Source organism: Panulirus ornatus, chromosome 13, assembly GCF_036320965.1.
Source record: "Panulirus ornatus isolate Po-2019 chromosome 13, ASM3632096v1, whole genome shotgun sequence".
In the NCBI taxonomy this organism is placed as follows: Eukaryota; Metazoa; Arthropoda; class Malacostraca; order Decapoda; family Palinuridae; genus Panulirus; species Panulirus ornatus.
This window is the reverse complement of record NC_092236.1, coordinates 5,432,691-5,456,795: the sequence shown is the minus strand read 5'-3', so window position 1 is coordinate 5,456,795 and position 24,105 is coordinate 5,432,691. Positions and strand designations below refer to the sequence as shown.

The window sequence follows — 24,105 nt, the reverse complement described above, 5'->3', positions numbered from 1 at the left end:
AATCTGTGGTGAAAACCTTAGAATTAGTGTATGTAGTCGAGTGATTTGCATATCCTCTACCACTTTTCAGAAGTGGTAGAGGATGTGTGGATCAGGTGTTTGCTTTGAAGAATGTATGTGAGAAATACTTAGAAAAGCAAATGGATTTGTATGTAGCATTTATGGATCTGGAGAAGGCATATGATAGAGTTGATAGAGATGCTCTGTGGAAGGTATTAAGAATATATGGTGTGGGAGGAAAGTTGTTAGAAGCAGTGAAAAGTTTTTATCGAAGATGTAAGGCATGTGTACGTGTAGGAAGAGAGGAAAGTGATTGGTTCTCAGTGAATGTAGGTTTGCGGCAGGGGTGTGTGATGTCTCCATGGTTGTTTAATTTGTTTATGGATGGGGTTGTTAGGGAGGTAAATGCAAGAGTTTTGGAAAGAGGGGCAAGTATGAAGTCTGTTGGGGATGAGAGAGCTTGGGAAGTAAGTCAGTTGTTGTTCGCTGATGATACAGCGCTGGTGGCTGATTCATGTGAGAAACTGCAGAAGCTGGTGACTGAGTTTGGTAAAGTGTGTGGAAGAAGAAAGTTAAGAGTAAATGTGAATAAGAGCAAGGTTATTAGGTACAGTAGGGTTGAGGGTCAAGTCAATTGGGAGGTGAGTTTGAATGGAGAAAAACTGGAGGAAGTGAAGTGTTTTAGATATCTGGGAGTGGATCTGGCAGCGGATGGAACCATGGAAGCGGAAGTGGATCATAGGGTGGGGGAGGGGGCGAAAATTCTGGAGGCCTTGAAGAATGTGTGGAAGTCGAGAACATTATCTCGGAAAGCAAAAATGGGTATGTTTGAAGGAATAGTGGTTCCAACAATGTTGTATGGTTGTGAGGCGTGGGCTATGGATAGAGTTGTGCGCAGGAGGATGGATGTGCTGGAAATGAGATGTTTGAGGACAATGTGTGGTGTGAGGTGGTTTGATCGAGTGAGTAACGTAAGGGTAAGAGAGATGTGTGGAAATAAAAAGAGCGTGGTTGAGAGAGCAGAAGAGGGTGTTTTTGAAGTGGTTTGGGCACATGGAGAGGGATGAGTGAGGAAAGATTGACCAAGAGGATATATGTGTCGGAGGTGGAGGGAACGAGGAGAAGAGGGAGACCAAATTGGAGGTGGAAAGATGGAGTGAAAAAGATTTTGTGTGATCGGGGCCTGAACATGCAGGAGGGTGAAAGGAGGGCAAGGAATAGAGTGAATTGGAGCGATGTGGTATACCGGGGTTGACGTGCTGTCAGTGGATTGAATCAAGGCATGTGAAGCGTCTGGGGTAAACCATGGAAAGCTGTGTAGGTATGTATATTTGCGTGTGTGGACGTATGTATATACATGTGTATGGGGGGGGGGGTTGGGCCATTTCTTTCGTCTGTTTCCTTGCGCTACCTCGCAAACGCGGGAGACAGCGACAAAGTATAATAAAAAAAAAAAAATAAATGTAATTAAGGGCTTAATTTTACGAAATGCAGTCTTTTGAGTCAATATCCTTAATCACCATATAGCATTGCACTTCTACCCAGATTTTCATGAAAATTTGAATAAGTTGAAAATCTGAGCCAAATTTTATCTTGATTTTTTTTCAAAAAATAGATTTTCCTCAAAATTTCAACAAGTTGAACAATTTGAAAATCTGAGCCAAATTATCTCCAAGGCTATAGCTTATAGCCTTGGATTTTTCTTGATTTTTTTTCAAAAAATAGATTTTCCTCGAAATTTCAGCATAGATGCTTTTACCTCTAATGAATAAGAATCTGTGGTCAAAACCTTAAAATTAATATCAAGTATGTAATTAAGGGCTTATTTTACGAAATGCAGTCTTTTGACTCAATATCCTTAATCACCATATAGAATTGCACTTATATCCAGATTTTCATTAAGATCTGAACAAGTTATAGCCTTGGATTTTTCTTGATTTTTTTCAAAAAATAGATTTTCCTCAAAATTTCAACATAGATGCTTTTACATATGCTGAACAAGAATCTGTGGTCAAAACCGTAAAATTCGTGCAATTAGTCGACTGATTAGCATATTAATATAGTTATAATTAATATCAAGTATGTAATTAAGCGCTTGATTTTACGAAATGCAGTCTTTTGACACGATATCCTTAATCACTATATAGAATTGCACTTATACCCAGATTTTCATTAAAATCTGAACAAGTTGAAAACCTGAGCCAAATTTTATCCAAAAATTTGGCTCAAATAGATTTTCAAAAATAGATTTTCCTCAAAATTTCAACATAGATGCCTTTACGTCTGTTGAATAAGAATCTGTGGTGAAAATCTTAAAACTCGTGCAATTAGTCGACTGATTAGCATATTAATATAATTATAGTTAATATCAAGTATGTAATTAAGGGCTTAATTTTACGAAATGCAGTCTTTTGACTCGATATCCTTAATCACCATATAGAATTGCACTTATACCCAGATTTTCATTAAAATCTGAACAAGTTTAAAATCTGAGCCAAATTTTATCCAAGCCTTGGATTTTTCTTGATTTCTTTCAAAAATTAGATTTTCCTCAAAATTGCACCATAGATGCTTTTACCTCTGCTGAATAAGAATCTGTGGTCAAAACCTTAAAATTCGTGTATTTAGTTGAGTGATTTGCATATGAATATGATTAAAATTAATATCAAATATGTAAGGGCTTAATTTTACGAAATGCCGTCTTTTGAGTCAATATCCTTAATCACCATATAGAATTGCACTTATACCTAGATTTTAATTAAAATCTGAAAATCTAGGCCAAATTTTATCCATGGATTTTTCTTGATTTTTTCAAAAAATAGATTTTCCTCAAAATTTCAACATAGATGCTTTTACCTCTGCTGAATAAGAATCTGTGGTCAAAACCTTAAATTCGTGCAATTAGTCGACTGATTAATATATAAATATAATTATGATTAATATCAAGTAACTTACTCACTGTTCCAGCAGTTCCTTCTATCTTTATGAGTCTTCTACAGTGCTCAGAAAGCTAGACATTTCCAGTGGGTGGAACCATAAGTCGTAAAGAATAGTGGTGTTTTGTGTGCATTAAAGTCAGAAGAGCCGTGGGCAATTGAGTAGGAAGTTTTTTGTTGTCTTCCTTGAGTTAGTTTGATGGTGGGCATGAAGGGACTTTGGATATGTCTTTAGATATTTGTTGTGTTGAAGGGATGGGTGATGTTCAGGTCATAGATGGTAAAGTGTAGCTTACTTTTTCTTCTCTTGGGGTTTTGTCTTGTGGGCTGGAGTTTAAGACAGAGTTAGGGTGGTTGTTTAGTGCTTATGAGTTTATTGCAAAGTGTATGTATTTTGTTAGTGTTATATGTGCTGGGGATTTGGGGATCTGTGATTAGAGGTCTCTGAAGTTTAAGTTAGGGTTGTTTAGTGCTTGTGAGTTTATTGCAAAGTGTATGTATTTTGTTAGTGTTATATGTGCTGGGGATTGGGTGATCTGTGATTAGAGGTCACTGAAGTTTAAGTTAGGAGTAAGCTTTTTATTTTTGTTGGGTGTTGATAGTTAGTTGTGGAGGGTTTTGGATAGGAGAGGTCTAACTGTTGAATAGAATGGAGTGCCAAGCATATTGTGGTGGGATTGTAATGAAAGATCATGGTTTCATGTTTCATAGTGTAGGTGTAGCTGTAGGATTCATGTTTCATTGTGTAGATGTAGCTGTAGGTTTCATGTTCTATTATTTAGGTATAGCTGTAGGCTTCATGTTTCATTATGTAGATAGTGAGGCATTTTACAATGATACACACGAAATATTGGTAAAGGGAGAAAATATGGACACTTTTTCTTGATTTTGCATTTGATAAAGTAAACTATGATGTGCTAATGAAGAAAGAGGCAAGACAGTATAAAAGGGAAAATATAAAAATGGATGAAATTTCTAACCAACCGAAAGCTCAGATTAGCAGCTATTGGAAACATGTTTAAGGAAGAAAATATACTTTCATGGGTACCACAATGAACTGTTCTCACCTCAGTACTTTTTGTAAGCATGATCACAGGCAGAGATAAGGAAGTAAGCAAGAGCACAGTCATTCTTTGCTGTTGTTATGAGAATAGCATAAGCAGTTGAAAGAGAAGATGATCAAGGAAAACTACAAAGGTATTTAGAATTAATTTACAAATGAGTAAATGAGAACTTAATGGAATTTAACAAAAATATTTGAATAGATAAGTCACTGCGCAACTAGCTTTAACATCTATACACAGGCCGTATAGATAAAGAAACAATGAGAGAAATAACTTCAAAGAATATGGAATGATTTTAGATGATAAACTAGGCTACAACCATAGAACATCTCTAAACAGGTGTATATGAGAGCCAGACATCTCTAGACAAATTTACACATTGAGTGTCACACCTGTATTTTAGGACTGCCCACAGAGTTTGATTGGTTGCTGAAAGGGCAGTTCATGATAATTTCTCCCCAGAATCAGTCATCCTTCAGCCATGCCAGTGACAGAGCATTGAGCTTTCTAGAAAGAATATTGAATGGCTTTTAGCCAGATTTAAAGGACAAGGCAGATGATGATCCAGAACCACTTGATGATGATGTGTCTTCATATTGTAGGGAGATTGATTTTATAGTCACTGACATTCATTATTGAAAGATGACCTAGAATGGGCAGGAGAAAGTATTTCTAGCAAAAGTGGAGGCAGCAGCTGTGTGACTGGTGTGCTTTGTAATTTATAACTTTATAATTTTCCTTTTATGTAAAAACTTTCATTGAATCACGATTATAACATGAAAAGATTTATGATATAAGATAAAACATAATAGTTATCTGTAATCCAAGAGTGCCACAATCAGATAAAGAAAGGCCACATTCACTTACACCCATTCTCTAGCTGTCATATATATTGCACCAAAACCACAGTTCCCTGTCCACAGCCAGGCCCCAGAGTTCTTTCCATGGTTTACCACGTCCACTTCACATGTCCTGGTTCAGATCATTGACATGGACATTGCTCCAATTTACTCTATCCCACAGTTGCATTTCACACTCCTGTATGTTCAGGCCCAATCACTCAAAATCTTTTTCACTCCCTCCTTTTGTCTCTAATTTGGTCATCCCCATATCCTTTTTCTCTCCACTTCTGACACATATATCCTCTTTGTCCACCTCTCTCACTTATTCTCTTCATATGTCCAAAATATTTTAGTACACCCTTTTCAGCTCTCTCAACTACACTGCTTTTATTACTGCACCTCTTCTCTTACCCTTTTATTACTTACTTGATCAAACCCTCATGCCATATATTGTCCTCAAACATTTCATTTCCAGTATATCCATCCTCATCTGTAGCCCATACCTTGCATCCGTATACCATTAGTGGAACTACTTTACTTTCAAACATACCCATTTTCACCCACCCTGATAAAAACATCTCATTCCACACATTCTTTAGTATTTTCCTAACCTTTGTTCCCACACCCACCCTGTGACTCATTTCTGCTTCCATGGTTTCTTTTGCTTCCATGTCCACTCCAAGATATCTAAAGCACTTCACTTCCTCCCATTTTCTCTTTCAAACTCACACCCCAACTAACTTGTTCCTTTACCTTGCTAAACCTAATAACCTTACTTTTATTACATTTACTCCCAACTTCCTTTCACACACTCTTCCAGACTCAGTCACCAACTTTTGTAGTTTCTCACTCGAACCTGCCACCAGCAATGTGTCATCAGCAAACAACAACTCTTCCTACTCATACACAGGCCCTATACCCTTGATAAAAGCTTCTCATTGCTGTTAGCTGCTTTCTTATCACAACATATATTCTTGAGACCTTCCACAAAGCATTTATATCAACCTTACCATATACTTTCTCCAAATCCAAAAATGCCACATACAAATCCATCTGTTTTCTAAGTATTTATCACAAGTTTTGTTCAAGCAAACACTTGCTCCACACTTCAAGTGCCACTTCTCAAACCACATTTTCCCTTACCAGTCTGATGTTCTGTATATGCATTCACCCTCACAGCCACTACTCTCCCATACAACTTACCAGGTACGCTGCAAACTTACACCTCTGAAGTTTGAACACTTACCTTTATCCCCCTTGGCTTTTTACAGTGGCACTGTACATTCATTCAGCCAATCCTCAGGCACTTCACCATGATCCAGATATAAATCGAAAATTCAAACTAATCACTCAAATAAAACAGTCACTCCCTTTCTTAAGTTCACCTGCAGTACCATCCACTCCAGTCTCCATGCTACATTTCATTTTATGTATGTTCTTTCTTGATTGCTGTTTCCCATGTTAGCGAGGTAGTGCTAGGGAAGACAAGAAATGACACATCCACTCTCATATGCATACACATTGTGATTGGCATGAGATTTCTCACTCTCATTGGAATGTGATCCTCACAGTATTTGTTTAAGCAGCATCTAAACTCTAGTGATGATTTACATAATTTTTGTTAGTAAAATCTGCATCCTTCCCCATAGCAGCACTTATCTTATGTATGCCATTTTAAACAGTTCATGAGTGTTGACATATATATTTTCCCAGTATGGTAAACAAAAACAAAGGACAAACAAAAGCAAGGAAAATGAAGACACCAACAAATGTCTTGAGATGTGGTATGTGTTTTTTCCTGGCTTGATTGGAAATGTTGATAAAATTTGAGACTGTGATCTAGGGATGGGAAATCATTTATATTGAGGTTTTGTAGCCATGTTTCCATGTAGCATGTGAAGGTTGGTAAGTCTGCTTCTCTGTTGTTTGTCTAAGTCATTTTGGTGGTTGTGTAGGCCTGATTTAGTGTTATCATGATGGGCTGATGGTCTGAGGACAGACTGTTTATAATAATCCTGATGGTTCTTGTTTGTAATGCTTATGAACGGATGATGTCTGGTAAGGTCAGATGCCACAGGTGGTGAGTTGGCAGTCTGGCTGGTTGTTTGCATAGGTTGAGGATACTGAGAGGTTGGAATTGATTCATGAGTAGTTTATCTTGGGGATCTTGGGTATGAATGTTGAGCCAAGTGGGATGGTAGGCAATGAAATCTCCAGAGAGAGAGAGGTGTTGGGTATGCCGGTCAGGTTATGCAGTGGGATAGTATATGTGGAGGGGGAGTTATGTAGGTGTAGATAATCTAGTTGTTTTATTCTTATGGATTGCATTTCTCAGGTGTTGTCATTGCCTGTAAGCTGTTTGGTGGTTCAGTGTTGAAGAACAGTATGGTTTGGTGAACAAGTGTCACAAGTCCTTCACTTTGTCCTTGCTTTCTGTCTTCTTTTAAGGTTTTGTAGTTGTAGAAAATTGGGAGGATGGATCTTCTACAGTTTCATGAAACCCATGACTATTTTTTTTATTAAGAGAGCAATTCTTACCCGTTCTTTACCTTCTCTTTCCTTCATTATCATTATGTAACACTGGGCAGAAAAGCTTTCCACAACTTCAACAATTTCAGATGTGTTTTCCCTAATGATATATAAATACCTGCTCTTCATTTACTACTAACATATTCATCAACATTTACATGAATTACTTTTAGTCTAGCCTTTCTGTCATATGTGATCACCTATTTGCAGATATATTTTTGTATGCCAATATAGTTTCTGTCTGCTTAAAGGTACACTGCTAGTGAAAATTCATCTATGGCGATGCTGTATCATCATTAGTTGATGATAAAGAGTACGGTCTTGTCAAAAAACTTATCACCTCAAAGGAGTCCATTTTATCCCTCTTAACCAAGTGTAGTGCAACCTTGGGTTGTAGGAGCCCTGAAACAGGGATCCTGACTAATCATACATAAAAATGCATATTTAGAAATTTGTAATTTCTTTAATTATTTATTTTTTTATTTTGCTTTGTCGCTGTCTCCCGCGTTTGCGAGGTAGCACAAGGAAACAGACGAAATAAATGGCCCAACCCACCCCCATACACATGTATATACATACATGTCCACACACGCAAATATACATACCTATACATCTCAATGTACACATATATATACACACACAGACACATACATATATACCCATGCACACAATTCACACTGTCTGCCTTTAGTCATTCCCATCGCCACCTCGCCACACATGGAATACCATCCCCCTCCCTCCTCATGTATGCGAGGTAGCGCTAGGAAAAGACAACAAAGGCCCCATTCTTTCACACTCAGTCTCTAGCTGTCATGCAATAATGCCCGAAACCACAGCTCCCTTTCCACATCCAGGCCCCATACAACTTTCCATGGTTTACCCCAGACGCTTCACATGCCCTGATTCAATCCACTGACAGCACGTCAACCCCGGTATACCACATCGATCCAATTCACTCTATTCCTTGCCCGCCTTTCACCCTCCTGCATGTTGAGGCCCCGATCACTCAAAATCTTTTTCACTCCATCTTTCCACCTCCAATTTGGTCTCCCACTTCTCCTCGTTCCCTCCACCTCCGACACATATATCCTCTTGGTCAATCTTTCCTCACTCATTCTCTCCATGTGCCCAAACCATTTCAAAACACCCTCTTCTGCTCTCTCAACCACGCTCTTTTTATTTCCACACATCTCTCTTACCCTTACATTACTTACTCGATCAAACCATTTCCAGCACATCCACCCTCCTGCGCACAACTCTATCCATAGCCCCGCCTCGCAACCATACAACCTTGTTGGAACCACTATTCCTTCAAACATACCCATTTTTGCTTTCCGAGATAATGTTCTGGACTTCCACACATTCTTCAAGGCTCCCAGGATTTTCGCCCTCTCCCCCACCCTATGATTCACTTCCGCTTCCATGGTTCCATCTGCTGCCAGATCCACTCCCAGATATCTAAAACACTTTACTTCCTCCAGTTTTTCTCCATTCAAACTTACCTCCCAATTGACTTGACCCTCAACCCTACTGTACCTAATAACCTTGCTCTTATTCACATTTACTCTTAACTTTCTTCTTTCACACACTTTACCAAACTCAGTCACCAGCCTCTGCAGTTTCTCACATGAATCAGCCACCAGCGCTGTATCATCAGCGAACAACAACTAACTCACTTCCCAAGCTCTCTCATCCACAACAGACTTCATACTTGCCCATCTTTCCAAAACTCTTGCATTCACCTCCCTAACAACCCCATCCATAAACAAATTAAACAACCATGGAGACATCACACACCCCTGCCACAAACCTACATTCACTGAGAACCAATCACTTTCCTCTCTTCCTACACGTACACATGCCTTACGTCCACGATAAAAACTTTTCACTGCTTCTAACAACTTGCCTCCCACACCATATATTCTTAATACCTTCCACAGAGCATCTCTATCAACTCTATCGTATGCCTTCTCCAGATCCATAAAAGCTACATACAAATCCATTTTCTTTTCTAAGTATTTCTCACATACATTCTTCAAAGCAAACACCTGATCCACACATCCTCTACCACTTCTGAAACCACACTGCTCTTCCCCAATCTGATGCTCTGTACATGCCTTCACCCTCTCAATCAATACCCTCCCATATAATTTACCAGTAATACTCAACAAACTTATACCTCTGTAATTTGAGCACTCACTCTTATCCCCTTTGCCTTTGTACAATGGCACTATGCACGCATTCCGCCAATCCTCAGGCACCTCACCATGAGTCATACATACATTAAATAACCTTACCAACCAGTCAACAATACAGTCACCTCCTTTTTTAATAGATTCCACTGCAATACCATCCAAACCTGCTGCCTTGCCGGCTTTCATCTTCCGCAAAGCTTTTACTACCTCTTCTCTGTTTACCAAATCATTTTCCCTAACCCTCTCACTTTGCACACCACCTCGACCAAAACACCCTATATCTGCCACTCTATCATCAAACACATTCAACAAACCTTCAAAATACTCACTCCATCTCCTTCTCACATCACCACTACTTGTTATCACCTCCCCATTAGCGCCCTTCACTGAAGTTCCCATTTGCTCCCTTGTCTTACGCACTTTATTTACCTCCTTCCAGAACATCTTTTTATTCTCCTTAAAATTTAATGATACTCTCTCACCCCATCTCTCATTTGCCCTCTTTTTCATCTCTTGACCTCCTGTCTCTTTCTTTTATACATCTCCCACTCAATTTCTGTAATTTCTTATTTCAACTATATGGGTAGGGAGTTTTACCTCATGTGGCCCTATCACTTTAAACATTCTCTAACATCACACTTCTTGAATTGTGTGCTGCCTGCATTAACCATGTCCTCAGTTAGTCTGTTCCATTGATCCACTACTCTTTTAGTACTTTAAAAGTACTTCTTAACATCTTTTTTAAATAAGCTTCTTCATTAATTTCTTGTTATATCCTTTAGGTGCTCTATTCATACATCTCTTTCCTTTTAACATGGCTCTCTTAATTCAGGTAATATCTGTAGAGACTACAATCCTCTGCACCTTCTCTTTTGACTGTATGTGCTCTTTAAGGTGCAGTGGTCAGACATAAGCAGCATATTTTAGATTAGGCCATTTGTGTGATGTGATCAGCATGTTGAAATCTCCTTATCCATAGAGTTGAATGAAATTCTCTTATTTGCATGCAGACCGTTAGTCTTCTCAACTGCTCTCCCAGGGTGGGACTCTGACAAGTTAGGGATAGCATTCTCTCCAATGTCTCTGTCACACACAGATTCAAGTCCATCCCTTCTGGCAAATCATCTACATAAATCAAGAAGAATAATGATACCACAGAGCCCTGTGGAATTCAGCTGTTGACTTACTCCTTTTGAGAATGCTCATCTGACATGCATCTTTGCTCCCACTTCCATTATTATAATCTATCCATTGAAGGACGCTTCTTATCCCTGCCTGGTGATCCAGCCTCTTTGTCAGCCTCCCATGGGATAGTGTCAAATGCTTTCCGGAAGCACAAATACAAACAACCCACTTAGCCTTCTCTTTCATGTAAGCTCTGTTCTTCATAAAAATGTGAGAGCTTTGTAACACAACTTCCTTTCCCTAAATCTGTGCTGTCTCTCTTAGAGGTAATTTATCCTTTGTAGAAATTTATCCATTTGCTCTCTGATTAGCTTTTCCAGAATCTTGCAGACCACCCAAACCACTTAATAACTGTTAACCACCAACCCCCAAGTAGAAATAAAAAGCTTACCCTTGCCACACTTCAGTAAATTCTACTCACATATCCCCACCCCCATCAAATATAAGTTTAACAAAATATATACACTGAAAAAACTCAACAGGTGCTAATCAGCTGACCTCCCAACTCAGTCTTAAACACCAACCCACCACACATACCTATTAGAAACCACACTTCCAGACAAGCATGAGTCACACACTTCTGGCTATGCTCTGGATGTCATCCATCACTGCAACATAACCTAAGACCCTTATGCCCAAGGTGCAACTACCATATAAAGAAGACACTGAGCACTTACTCCTCAGACATACATGAGTCATACTGTTCTGGCTGTGCTCTGGATATCATCCATCATTACAACATGATAAATGGTGTATCAGCAGATCCTAAGACCCTTATCCCCAAGTTGCAACTATCTTAAAGACATAGAGCACTTCTACTAAATTTCCTTTCACACTGCACCATAGACACAAACACTTCACAACGCTTTATGATGTTTTCCCATTTGGGGGATATAGCCAGTTTCCTCTGTGCTGCAGGAGCCTCAAAGGGATAGATGCGACTCCTGGGGCAGGAAACCAGCTGTACGGTTTTAACATACAGGTCCATAGTTCAGTGCCTCTTCCTGATCTTTCTTATTGATCTAGTGTCCACCCTATATATTTTCAAATATGATACATGTCAAACATTTATTGTGGGTGCAAGCATATGGCACTCACAACGTAAAATCAATATATATATTTAGTTGCTGAGACTAGTGTTTCTAATAGTGTGAGCACCAGCAACTAGTTTCAGTGTACTCAGCTATCTTGAGGGAAGGAAGTTCTTTCTGTAATCTTCCAGGCTCCCACATTATTTTGAGAATCTTACTTCTAAGCACTGTATTTATTCCACCTGTATTTCAAAATGGTTAGCTCTTGCCTTTCTAAGGAGGAGAAAGTCAGAATGCACACCTGGAAGCAAGAAATTGTAGATACACATGAAATGCCCGGGCGCATAGAATGTACAATCAGGCAGCTTCTTCCTGTGACACCTAATCAGTGTCATGCCTCATTCAAGGAGATCAAGAGCTTATGGACCCAAAACATGAACCTAGCATACTTAGGAACCATGCTAATTCGATGCCTAGACATATGAGGATGATAATCTTGGCCAGTGGAGGGATGACAGTTAATAAAGTATAAGTTTGACATTGCCTTTGAAAATGTTTGGGGAGGCATGCAAGGTTTTTTGGTGGATGCTTTAGGTATGACGATGTTTGCCTGTTTCCACTCCCTTGGCACTTTGACTTTCTCCTACGACATTTTGAATAGTGTTTCAAGAGGTTTGGTTAGTATATCTGCCATATGGTGTAATTTCATCTGGACCATGAGCTTTGCATGGGGCTAAGCCCTTTTAGTATTTTGTTATATCTTTTCTAGATCTCAAAACCTCCTCCCCATTCCATCTCATTGCTGATGGGGCTGTTGTGTCTTCCACTGTGAAAACACGATTTTTTCATGTAGCTCTTCACATATCCCTAAATTGTCATCTGCAACTCTTCCTTATAAATTCGTAAATCTGATCAGCTGCTTTTTAACGTGGGAGATTTCTTTGGATAAATTAATGGATTATTATTAAATTTTTTCCTGACTTATGCACAATATTCTTTTCAGAATTTTTCTATTCCTTCTTTCTTACCCTTGTATACTTGTTCCTTGCTTTTTCTATACCTTACAAATGCTGGCAGACTGGAGTGTTTCTTATACCTTCTCCACAGCACATTTGGTACTTCAGTAGCCCCTGAAAAAGTGGTTTCTAAGGGTAAACCATAGAAAGGTTTGTGGGGCTTGGATGTGGGATAGGGAGCTGTGGTTTTGGTGCATTACACATGACAGCTAGAGACTGATTGTGAATGAATGTGGCCTTTTCTGTCTGTTTCCTGGCACTGCCTTGCTGAAGCAGGGGGTAGCGATGCTGTTTCCTTTGGGGCGGGGTAGTGCCAGGAATGGATGAAGGCAAGTGTTTGTATATGTATGTGTCTGTAGCGAGGTAGTGATAAGAAATAACAACAAAGGCCACATTTGTTCACATTCAGTCTCTAGCTGTCATGTGTAATGCACTGAAACCACAGCTCCCTTTCCACATCCAGGCCCCACAAAACTTTCCATGGTTTACCCAAGACGCTTCACATGCCCTGGTTCAATCCATTGACAGCATGTCCACCCCAGTATACCACATCGTTCCAATTCACTCTATTACTTGCACGCCTTTCACCCTCCTGTGTGTTCAGGCCCCAATCTTTCAAAATCTTTTTCTCTACATCCTTCCACCTCCAATTTGGTCTCCCACTTCTCATTCACTCTACTCTGACACATATATCCTCTTTGTCAACTTTCTTCACTCATTCTCTCTTCGTGACCAAACCATTTCAACACACCCTCTTCTGCTCTCTCAACCACACATCCCTTGTACCCTTTCATTACTTACTCGATCAAACCACCTCATACCACATATTGTCCTTATACATTTCATTTCCAACACATCCACTCTCCTCTGCACAACCCTATCTATAGCTCATGCCTCGCAACCATATAACATTGTTGGAACCACTATTCCTTCAAACATACCCATTTTTGCTCTCCAAGATAACGTTCTCGCCTTCCACACATTCTTCAATGCTCCCAGAACCTTTGCCCCCTCCCCCAACCTGTGACTCACTTCTGCTTCCATGGTTCCATCTGTTGCTAAATCCACTCCCAGATATCTAAAACACTTCACTTCCTCCTGTTTTTCTATATTCAAACTTACCTCCCAATTGACTTGTCCCTCAACCCTACTGAACCTAATAACCTTGCTCTTATTCACATTTACTCTCAGCTTTCTTCTTTCACACACTGTACCAAACTCAGTCACCACCTTCTGCAGTTTCTCATCTGGATCAGCCACCAGCGCTGTATCATCAGCGAACAACAACTGACTTACTTCCCAAGCCCTCTCATCCACATCAGACTGCATACTTGCCCCGCCCTTCAAAACTCTTGCATTCACCTCTTAGGCTCAGTCCTCTGTTCTGTTCTTGACACTACCTCGCTAATGTGGGAAATGGCAAATATGCACACAAATCTTTTTTTTCCCATATTGATGAGGAGGTAGTGCCAAGAACAAATGAAAAAATGGAGAGAATAATTAAGTAGAGGTTGACAAAGAGGATATATGCCAGAAGTGGAGGAGACAAGAAGGGGAAGACCTAATTGGAGATGGAAGGTTGTAGTGCATAAGGTTTTTAGTGCTTGAAGCCTGAACATGCAGGAGGGTATGAGGTGGGCATGAGAATTGGAGTGATGTTATGTAGATGGGGTGATGTGCTGTCATTGGACCAAACTAGTATATGATGTGGTCAGGGGAAAGCATGGAAAGATCAGTGTTAGCTTGGCTTTGTCTAGGGGGATGTGGTTTTGGTGCATTACACATCACAGCTCGGGAGTTGGTATGAGCATATGAGGCTATTTCAGTGTTCCAGGTGTTACTTTGCTAATGTGGGAAATGGCAAAAAAGTTTGAAAAAAATGGTTTGTATGCTGTTTCCCATGGTAATGAAATACCTAAAAAACTTTGTTAATTTCTCATCATCTTTCCTAACATGGTTCTTTGTTCACTTCTCAACATCTTTCCTAACATGGTTCTTTGTTCACTTCTCAACATCTTTCCTAACATGGTTCTTGCTTAATTTCATGTTATGGCCTTTAGTTCTTTCCCTGGATCTTTTGGAGAACTGTTTTCTATGTACTTTTTATGTTTTGATAAAGGCTTTAACTTTTCAGTAGCAGAAATATCTGTTAAGATACACTCTTTTCATCTTTTCTTCATTTTGCAAGTAATTTTATTAAAACAGTGGTCATTCTTGAGAATTCAAGAGTACATTTTATCTTTTTACAGCCATATGATCGAAGTGTGGATGAATTCTTGCAGAGGACTAGAGATCGGCGGGAACGAAGTCGTGAACGTCGATATCGAGAACGTAGATAAAATAAAAACAAATTTTTTCTTTGCTTAATTTTGACAAGGTTTTTTTGTTGGATGGACCAAGATGTGTAATGCTAGGAAATGCAAGTGAACTTTAGCAGGTGTGTGATACTGTATAGGGTTTTAAGGAAAAGTTTAGAATCATGGCTGTGGAAGAAAAAGAAAAATGTGTATGCACTTGCCTGAAAACCTTTTATGCTTCCAAAGGGTATTTTGGATAGCTACCTCACATATATATTACCTCTGGTGAGTGATTTGGACACATAGTTCACATTTAGTTGTAATTTGTGTTATTTACAGGGTATTTGCCTTGAAATTTGTTTAATTGATGTATCTTCCCTTTCCCAACAATTGCAGAGATGTATTCTGTATTTTGTGTGTGTATATAAATAAGGCAGTACTGTATTTAAGTTCTTTAAGTAATATTTAGATATATAGCATAAACGTAGAGTGATATACCATAAAGCTAGAGAGTGCAAATAGAGGTTAGAAGGCATTCATAGGTCACAAGTATTATAATTTGCCTTGTTTGTCTTTGATTACCCTTTCTAAATATATTTTACATACTTTTCATGATTGGAAGTATTGTCAAAAAGTATTTTTGTCAGCTAAAATGTAAGATTTCTCTGTACTGAATATTCTTGAATACATTATAATTGAATATATTAACTCTTGTACCTTGTCCTTCCTCATTTAATACTTTGTTTCCCGCATGCTTGGGATAGATTGAATGTTTGACTTCAGATGCTCCTGAACCATCCCTGTGGGTGGGATATATATATATATATATATATATATATATATATATATATATATATATATATATATATATATAACCCTAATGATTATAAAGTTAATTTATTTCAATTATTGGGTATTCAAGACTAAGACATTTTCTTAGTAAACTTTTTACAAATGCTACAAGTGCTAAAAACTTTGTATTCAAAATAAAGAAACCAGATTTTTCTATTTGCATTTCTACACAGGATTGATGTAGAGACTCTAAAGTGCAGATGACACAAATAGTTGTATAAGTGAAGATGAGAGAAATACAAATGTAACATGCATCAAGAAAATAACACGTACATTTAGACAGATACTACAAGCTTTTGTTTAGATGCATGGATAATTTGTCAACATATGCATTTATAATCACACACAATCAGATTCAACACACATATACAGTGTGACAGCTACACAGATATACAAATGAATGAATAGTCTTGTCTGTAAACATATGCACACACCCACATTCATATGCTCACACAACATGCATGTGTGGAAATGCATGCATTTTTTTTTTATTTTTTGATCACTCAAAAATATATTTTTCTTATAGTAGCATAACAGTGATTGAATTACCATATTGTGAGTAGCAGGAAATCCATAGAAAGAAAAAAGAAAATAGAAACAGGAAAACCTTTAAAAAGTTTTTGTGTATAAGGTCAGAAACTGGAGAACCTTTAAAAAGTTCTTGTGTATTAGTCATTAATATATCAGCCCTTGTATAATAGGAGTGATAAAATCTCCCAGCAAATTTTGCCATTTAAAATTTATAGCTTTTGTTTCAACAATGGTTCATGTAGACAGTCAGATGTCTAAGTTCCTTCTGCCATGTCAGTCACATCATTGGTTTTGTAACTACCTCACTTACAAGAGGCTTTGAATTAATGAGATTAGAAGACCCACAGTGAAGGACACTTTACTGTTTCAGAGTTGAATGTGAAGCTTCACCAACACCCTGTCCTCCCTACTTGTCCCACCCTATCTGTGTATATAGATGAAACCTAGAACTTATAGATATTGGATTAAAGATCTGGTTATCATATTACAATGCATATGCTAAATTTTAGTTAGACAGCTGATTGCATGTAAACTGCTGCTGCTCCCATTGTTTCTATACAAGTAAAATATTCTTCAATTTACAAAATTCTTCAGGATCTTGTTTATAGAGGTGGTTTGTCCTTCTGTGTGGGTCACTTATTTCCATAAGAGCATTAGCTTTTAAACAATGTCTCTTCATTGACTACTAGTAGCAGTATTTTTTTTTTTAAAGGATAATTTAAAGTATTTTTCAAAGACTGGCATGGATAGTACAAAATGAGACCAATAAGGGTTAAGGCATAATTTCCATTGTATACAATGCAATAATTGTTTTCATGTTATTGATCATATTTACACAAATGTAATGGATTTAATATCTTCCCTGAAATTCTTGGTGCAATCTGCATAACTAATGAATAAAAAATACATTGAACAGTGGTAGTTTCAACTGGGACATATAAAGGGGAGAAAAATCTAGCCATTCCACAGGAAATAAAGTGTATTTTATATCACTTTTATATAAACACCTTTGTCCTCTACTCTTAAACCACTGTGTTGTTTGCTTCGGTATTTCATGTCGCCACAACCACTGCACAAATGCCTTATTAACAGACTGGTATAAAAGAAAGAAAGAAAAAAAAGGCTGCTCATTATGAAAACAGATCTGCAAAACCTTAAAAAGGAATTAATAGTTTTCATATGATAAAGGGTTTAAAAACTTAAGTTGTCTTTGCCAGTGGCCAAACTGGACAAATAATTATGCAAATATAGTAGGCCACAATATCAATGAATACTGCCCTCTCTCAGTTCATCAGTGAGGCACAATTTCTCAAATAGTTTGTGTAGGAAAGTTAGGCTTTCTGAAACTAAGGGTGGTACATATCCACTGATATTATTGCATACAGTAGTTAGACTGCTGTAAGTTTCAACAGCATACCTGCTTATCTTTAAATCCAACATGATGTTCCAAATCAACCAAGAAAACTGGTCAGTTTCCAGCTACACTGCATACCTCTGTAGGGATGTCAAGGACAGTATAAAAATATCATTTACACTGTATAAAAAGTCTACAACGACTGTACACTATCTACATGATCCTACTCCTTTAGCTGGACACTTAGATGTCTGGGGGCTTCCATAAGTCTGTCAGCTACATCTCTGCCTTGAGCAAGTGACCAACTTCCTGTACACAGAAATCCCCTACTTCAAATGCTAGATTTACATGATATTCAAAATAAAGAAATTCATGAAGAGTGAATCTCATCTGCTGTTTAATAAATATATATGTTAATATGGATGGCAGTCTGTGTCCAAACATACAACTGTTTGTTAATTTCCTGTCACAGTTATGCCATGACTGTCACAAAGAAATTTTACTCAGATGTGTATTAAGGTTTCAAAGTATTTAGGCAAAATTTCACATAAAATCAATACATCATCCAGGCAAGATTATCAGATTAAATACAGATTTACCATGACAGTGATTCATGGTAGCATGTAAAAACTGTCAAAACAAGCACTGCACATGCATTCTTGATTTTAACATAATTATTCAACACTAAACACATATAATTAGAAAAGCACCAAGTCTAGTTTGTCATTAATGTCAAAGAAAGTCAAAGTTGTATCCATATGTATCAAGCCTTTGACATGCTTTCCTTTTGCTTTTTCTCCAAAAACTGAACCATGTACATACATTTAATTCTAGGATGGTGTCCAAGCCATCGGTGTGATATGAAACTATAAAGATGCACTAACAACTTATGCATTCAGGCCACCAGACTTCATCATTTTCATTTTGGCAGCAGTGCTCACATAATACATACCTCAACACCAGTGAACCGTAACTTGCATACTGAAACTTTCATGTTAAATCAATTGTTAAAACCATTTTATCTAAATGGATAAAAAGTAAACCCCTCCCACAGTAGTTTTGGATTATGTAAATCAACTAACAGCTATACATACCACTACCATTGAAATAATTAAATCTCAAAATGTACAAAGCAATATCTGTTCAGTGATCCCCAGGTGTGATTCGGTAATGCCTAATGTCCAGCATTTCTGGTTGTAATGAAACATCCCTGTTATACAAGTTCAACTCTGTTGTGAAAAAAAAAGTGGCTGGCAGGCAACAGCATCACAGATCTTTGGCATTCTTTTACATTTACATATTCAAAACCAGTCCTATATAAGTTAATACTGGTTGGCAGCAAAACATTGTCTGCACAAAATGCTGCATCCAGATATTTGAGCAATAATGCATAATGCACAAAACTTACATATCTAAACTCTTTCCTCTTTCAAGGACGAGATCAAAAAGTGGTGTTTAGGCAATAGTACTCTTACACTGGAGTACAACATACAACTCAAGCATACAAACCTCATGGACAGCTTTGTGAACACAAGTCTGGGGCATGTGCAGGAGAGGAAACTATCCTCTAAAAATAGATATATTTTTATTTGAAAAGAAAAGATCTGAGAAAATTTACATAAAAATTTCTTTATGGAATAGATACGACAATATCACATATCATCATGTGACAGTGGTTGTGGCAGCCATGACACTGACTTGACTGGGAAGCATTGAACAACAACGGCAGTGGTCGGGCTGGGCCGAGGTCTGGTCTGAGAAAGGAAAATTGTTCTCCCATCCAACCTCCCTTGGTCCCCCTATCTCCCCTCCACCACCCTCCTTCTTTGCTTGCCATATGGATTATTATCACTCAGCGTAGCACATCTACCCTCAGTGTGGAAAATGTTCCGAGGGAAGTGTGCATGAGATCTGTTTATTTGCGGACGCCTTAGTTCAGGTCCCGGTCTTCCAAAAACCGGTATTCAAAGGTGAAATTTTCCTTCTTCCGTTGGCCCCAGTTTTCATAGTCGAAGTAGATGTATGTGCCCTATAAAACAAGAAAAAATATGATTGGATGAGATGCCTGAAGACATAAACTTTCTGCACATATATCCAACATGTCAACTCCTATTACACAGGATTATAAAAGTGCCTCTAAATTTCCCAAGTGAATTACAATTCTGTCCCCTCTCCCATTCAAAAACTTCTCACACAGTCTTACCATATATGTTTAGTGATACACCTGGTTATGTTTTTGGCAATGACTTTGTAAGGGTACAAGTTGTTTTCATTCATAAGTTCTCTGAAATGTGGCCTAATACAACTCAATATAGGTTGGTAGACACCTTAATGACATGTGCAATAGGTAGACACCTTGATGACATGTGCAAAAAAAATTTGAAGTAATCATTTTAATGCACCAATGATCCATAAAAGTCAGCAGTTCTGACAAAGACTCATTCAAGTGCATAAAAGTGGCAACAGTTGCCTCATGTTCTGTGGTGCACCATGTCTGTTTTCTAGAAGCAATACAAAGTTAACATGAAAGATACAAGAACTTTGTGAAAAACACATCTGCAATGCAATTGTAGTTTGAGAACATTTACTTGTGCAGTGTTTCATTTTGGGAACTGCTTTTGTCTCCAGTTGTATGAAAAAAAAAATACAGGGAAAGTCTTAAGAATTTGGAATTTCTGAATTCTGAAATGCAGTATGAATTTTGGAAAAAGAAAACTTAGTGTTTTTATCTATAGTGTTATTATAAACATCAGAAAATTTCTGTCTCTAGTCAGTTGTGTTTATTGAGGGTACTTTCATTCTAAGCAATTCTGTTTATTGAATTAAAAGCTATGTAAATCTTTTTTCAAGAGATGCAGCACCAGAGTAACCAGAGGCCATAACAAAGAACTGGGTAAAAATTTTGTGAGAAAGGATGTTACAAAGTGTTGGTTTAAAGTTATAGAGGTGGAAGTTTGGAATAAACAGATCAATGAGGCTGTGAACTGGCAGTTTACAAATGTTTAAAGGGCTAAATGATGGCATAGAAGGTTCAGGAGATATAGCTGCAAGATTAAAGAACTCTCTCCCTGTACTGTACAAACAAGGAATAGTGAACAGTAAAACATGCTTCTCTTTGATGGGAAAGTATTGATAATGAATTTCAATACTAAGAGAGAGATTGGTGGAACTTAGATTCTCATGGTAATGGAGGCATTGAGACACAAGTTTTTAAGTGTATTTACATGTCAGCCAACACACCACGATGAAACAAGTACTCAAGATATTATTAATAAACCACATGGACCTCAACAATTGTTATGGTAAAAATTACGAAATGGAGTTCAGTATCCAAGAACCAGGGCATTGTGGTGAGAAGTTTTATTTGAAATTTAAAAAGGAGCAGAAACGTGGGCACCTCTACCAAACATGGAGTTCATGTTAGGAGAGAAGAATGGTTAATGAATAGAGTACAAAATGAAAATAACAAGGAAAAGAGAAACTTTGAAAAGAAGATTGTGGACAAGGCAGGAAAAAACAAAAACTTTTCCATAAATTCATCAGAAATAAATTGTAAGTTATAGAGCAACATATGTAAACTCACTAAAACTTTCCCATTTCTAGAATAAGTCTGAACACAAAGACTTCACATAATGAACTTTGAAACATAACACACATGAAAACTGAGGGAAAATACACAATAATATTCATAAGATACCTTATTTTCAAATTATCTTTGCTGTTCACAACACTGCACATGACATTGTTCTTTCACTATTAGGCTGGGCAATTTAGATAAGACATTTTCAGACAATTACTTTGTCTTACAATATGGAGGGTGTGTGTGTGTGTGTGTGTGTGTGTGTGTACCTGCAGATCATATCTGTCTTCAAAACCATCACTGGTGTCAATGTCAGAGTCCTGCTGTTTTGACTCAAATGGACTTCATACCTAATATCCTCGTATATTTGGAGGTAAATAAAATTGTTCTGCTGATAAAAGACCATTTATACTGAAGGAAAAAAATCTGTGAACTCACCTGTTCATATTCATCAGTGATTGCCTTAGGCTCTTCATGCCGTTGGAACCACATCATATACTTTGTATGGAATCTCCAAGATTGCTTTTTAAGTGCTTTTGCAGCCAGGTACTGGGCTTTTGTGCCCTCCATATAATAGAAAATAAAGAAGAGAGTCTCTGTTGACAGTCGCTGGAAGAAGTCTACTGTATCTGACATGGGAGGTGAGACCTGTAGAAAGAAATGAAGGGCAGCAATGAATTTCTCTTTGTTCTCCATACACCATAAAAGAATATATAAAAAAGAGGCAGATTTATAACTCTTACCATCATCCATATCTCAGTAAATCTAATGTAATGACCTGACTAAGCACTTAGGTATGGAGAGGTTTTTGTGTTAAGATTATGAGCTGGAGGTCATGAAATGGGTGTAAAACATGTATCTTAAATGTATCAATAAAAAAGTGGCTACCAAGGCACACTTGATATAAAGTGACTGCAGTAAAATTCTCATGAACAAATAAGGGCAAATTCGTTCCATGATCCTGGCAATTCTGAAATGTATCAACGTTTTGCCCAATCAAAAATGTAATTATACAACAGAATTGACATCATTTATAAAATGAAATGTGTTGTTTACTATGAATTCATTATACATTAATGATAGGTGAAATATGCAAAAAAAAAATGTTGAAAGAATAGCAAAGCTTTGCAACACAAAATCGAATTAAAAAATTATTTTCCAAGTTACACAAAACCAAAAAAATGTATAAAACTACATTTTAAGGCTTTTACAAGGTAGCAGAATACTCAATCATTTTAACAAACAAATGATTTCATGGTGCACTTTAATTACACCACATATCAAAATTTTCTTGAGAAAACTTTTGAGTCCATCAAAAAACTCACTAAAGATTACACTGCCAGAGTGGTCTGGGCCCTAAATTACACTCTATATAGGTGTAACAAAGTTGGAAGGACATTTGGAGATGGGTAATATGGCAATATGAACTTATAACATCAGAACAATTGAATTCCTTATTCCTTGAATGATGTAAAGGAAATGTTAGATATGACAACAATTTTTTTCCAGGTCACTACCTATATGTACAAACCATAAGAAATTTACAAGACAATCAGAAAAGCACAATCCTGCCTTGATAATCTTGGAAATCCAGCTGGAAAAAAAAAGATACTGTACTCAGACCAAAACCTAAAATAAATACAAACCAGTACAGTTACTAAACTATCATAGCATCATGGAAAGACTAGAAAAGTGGGAAGAACTAAACGAGGAGGTCAATGGTAATTAGGAATCACTCCAGAGTGGCAAAACGCCTTTGGAGTGTGTGAAATGGTTGATTGCAGAAGCATCCTATATATGCATTGGTCAGAAAGAAAAGCAGAAGGTCCAGATGAAAGCAAGAACAGTGCTCCCTTTAAAAGAGGCAGAAACAAGTTCTACACCAACTGAAAAATCACAGCTAACCCACTCAATGTATTGAAGAAAACTAGTTAGAAACTCAAAATATAAGACTCCAAATGTAGGAAAAAGCCATTAATGATACAGGAAAACTCAAAATATTTCTAATCTGAAAAGTACAAACCATGGAAGTTAACCTGTCCACAGCTGCTGCTGCTGCAATGTCCATCTTCATTTGCACATCAATTTTTTCTTTATACAAATAATATACTCACATTTCACAGTAAAAGAAATACTCAGAAAATTAATTGAATATCTTTGCACTGGCTAAGAGGGAAAACAATAACAAGCTTGAAATATTTGATTAACTTCAAAAAGAGGAGAGAGCTACGTGTGGGACAGAAAAACCCAAAATCTTTCTACTCATATACAAAGTTCAAATCAAGGACCATAGTCCTGGCTACAGATACTGGCTGCAGTATCTATCTTTATATGCTCAAGAGAGAGAGACAGAATGATGTGCACATTTACATCAAGTCCCTCGCCTTGCAAATATCCATCTGGACAAGTTAAGATATTAAGCAGATACTGTGTCCTGTGTCCTCTGAATGAATGCTACATCTTGGGCATGATGGGCCCTGCAGTAAGTTAAATAGGTGCTTGTAGAGTTATAGAAATGGGTAATATCAAGAATGGAGACAACAAAGTGTAACTTGTATATCCCTGAGGAGTGCAGTTTCAGATGGGTGTATGTCTGGTGGGTTAGAATATAAGATTGGGTTGGGTGGGTGGTTGTTTGATGTTTGGTGAGTTATTAGGGTGTATCTGTTTAATCAGTGTCATGCTTGTTAGTG

The 24,105-nt window shown here is 37.6% G+C and overlaps 2 protein-coding genes across 17 annotated transcripts in view; one reads left to right on the top strand and one right to left on the bottom strand.

Moving 5' to 3' along the window:
• The window catches only part of Ythdc1 (YTH domain containing 1), a 141,367-nt gene extending 123,974 nt beyond the window's left edge, over nt 1–17,393 (top strand). For 11 of the 13 annotated variants that reach the window (XM_071668505.1, XM_071668512.1, XM_071668507.1 and 8 more), the window contains one exon: nt 15,048–15,799. In XM_071668505.1, coding sequence (XP_071524606.1) covers nt 15,048–15,137 — 90 coding nt within the window. In that variant the 3' untranslated portion in view covers nt 15,138–15,799. Of the gene's footprint in view, nt 1–15,047 lie in introns of all 13 variants that reach the window. The other 2 variants (XM_071668504.1, XM_071668500.1) reach the window with 1 other exon arrangement.
• Nucleotides 17,394–17,439: 46 nt separating this feature from the next.
• The window catches only part of Not3 (CCR4-associated factor Not3), a 61,721-nt gene continuing 55,055 nt past the window's right edge, over nt 17,440–24,105 (bottom strand). For all 4 annotated transcript variants that reach the window (XM_071668495.1, XM_071668497.1, XM_071668496.1 and 1 more), the window contains exons 12-13: nt 21,851–22,060; nt 17,440–19,861 (exon numbers count right to left, since the gene is read on the bottom strand). In XM_071668495.1, the coding sequence (XP_071524596.1) occupies nt 19,763–19,861; nt 21,851–22,060 (309 nt within the window). In that variant the 3' untranslated portion in view covers nt 17,440–19,762. The remainder of the gene's footprint in view (nt 19,862–21,850; nt 22,061–24,105) is intronic.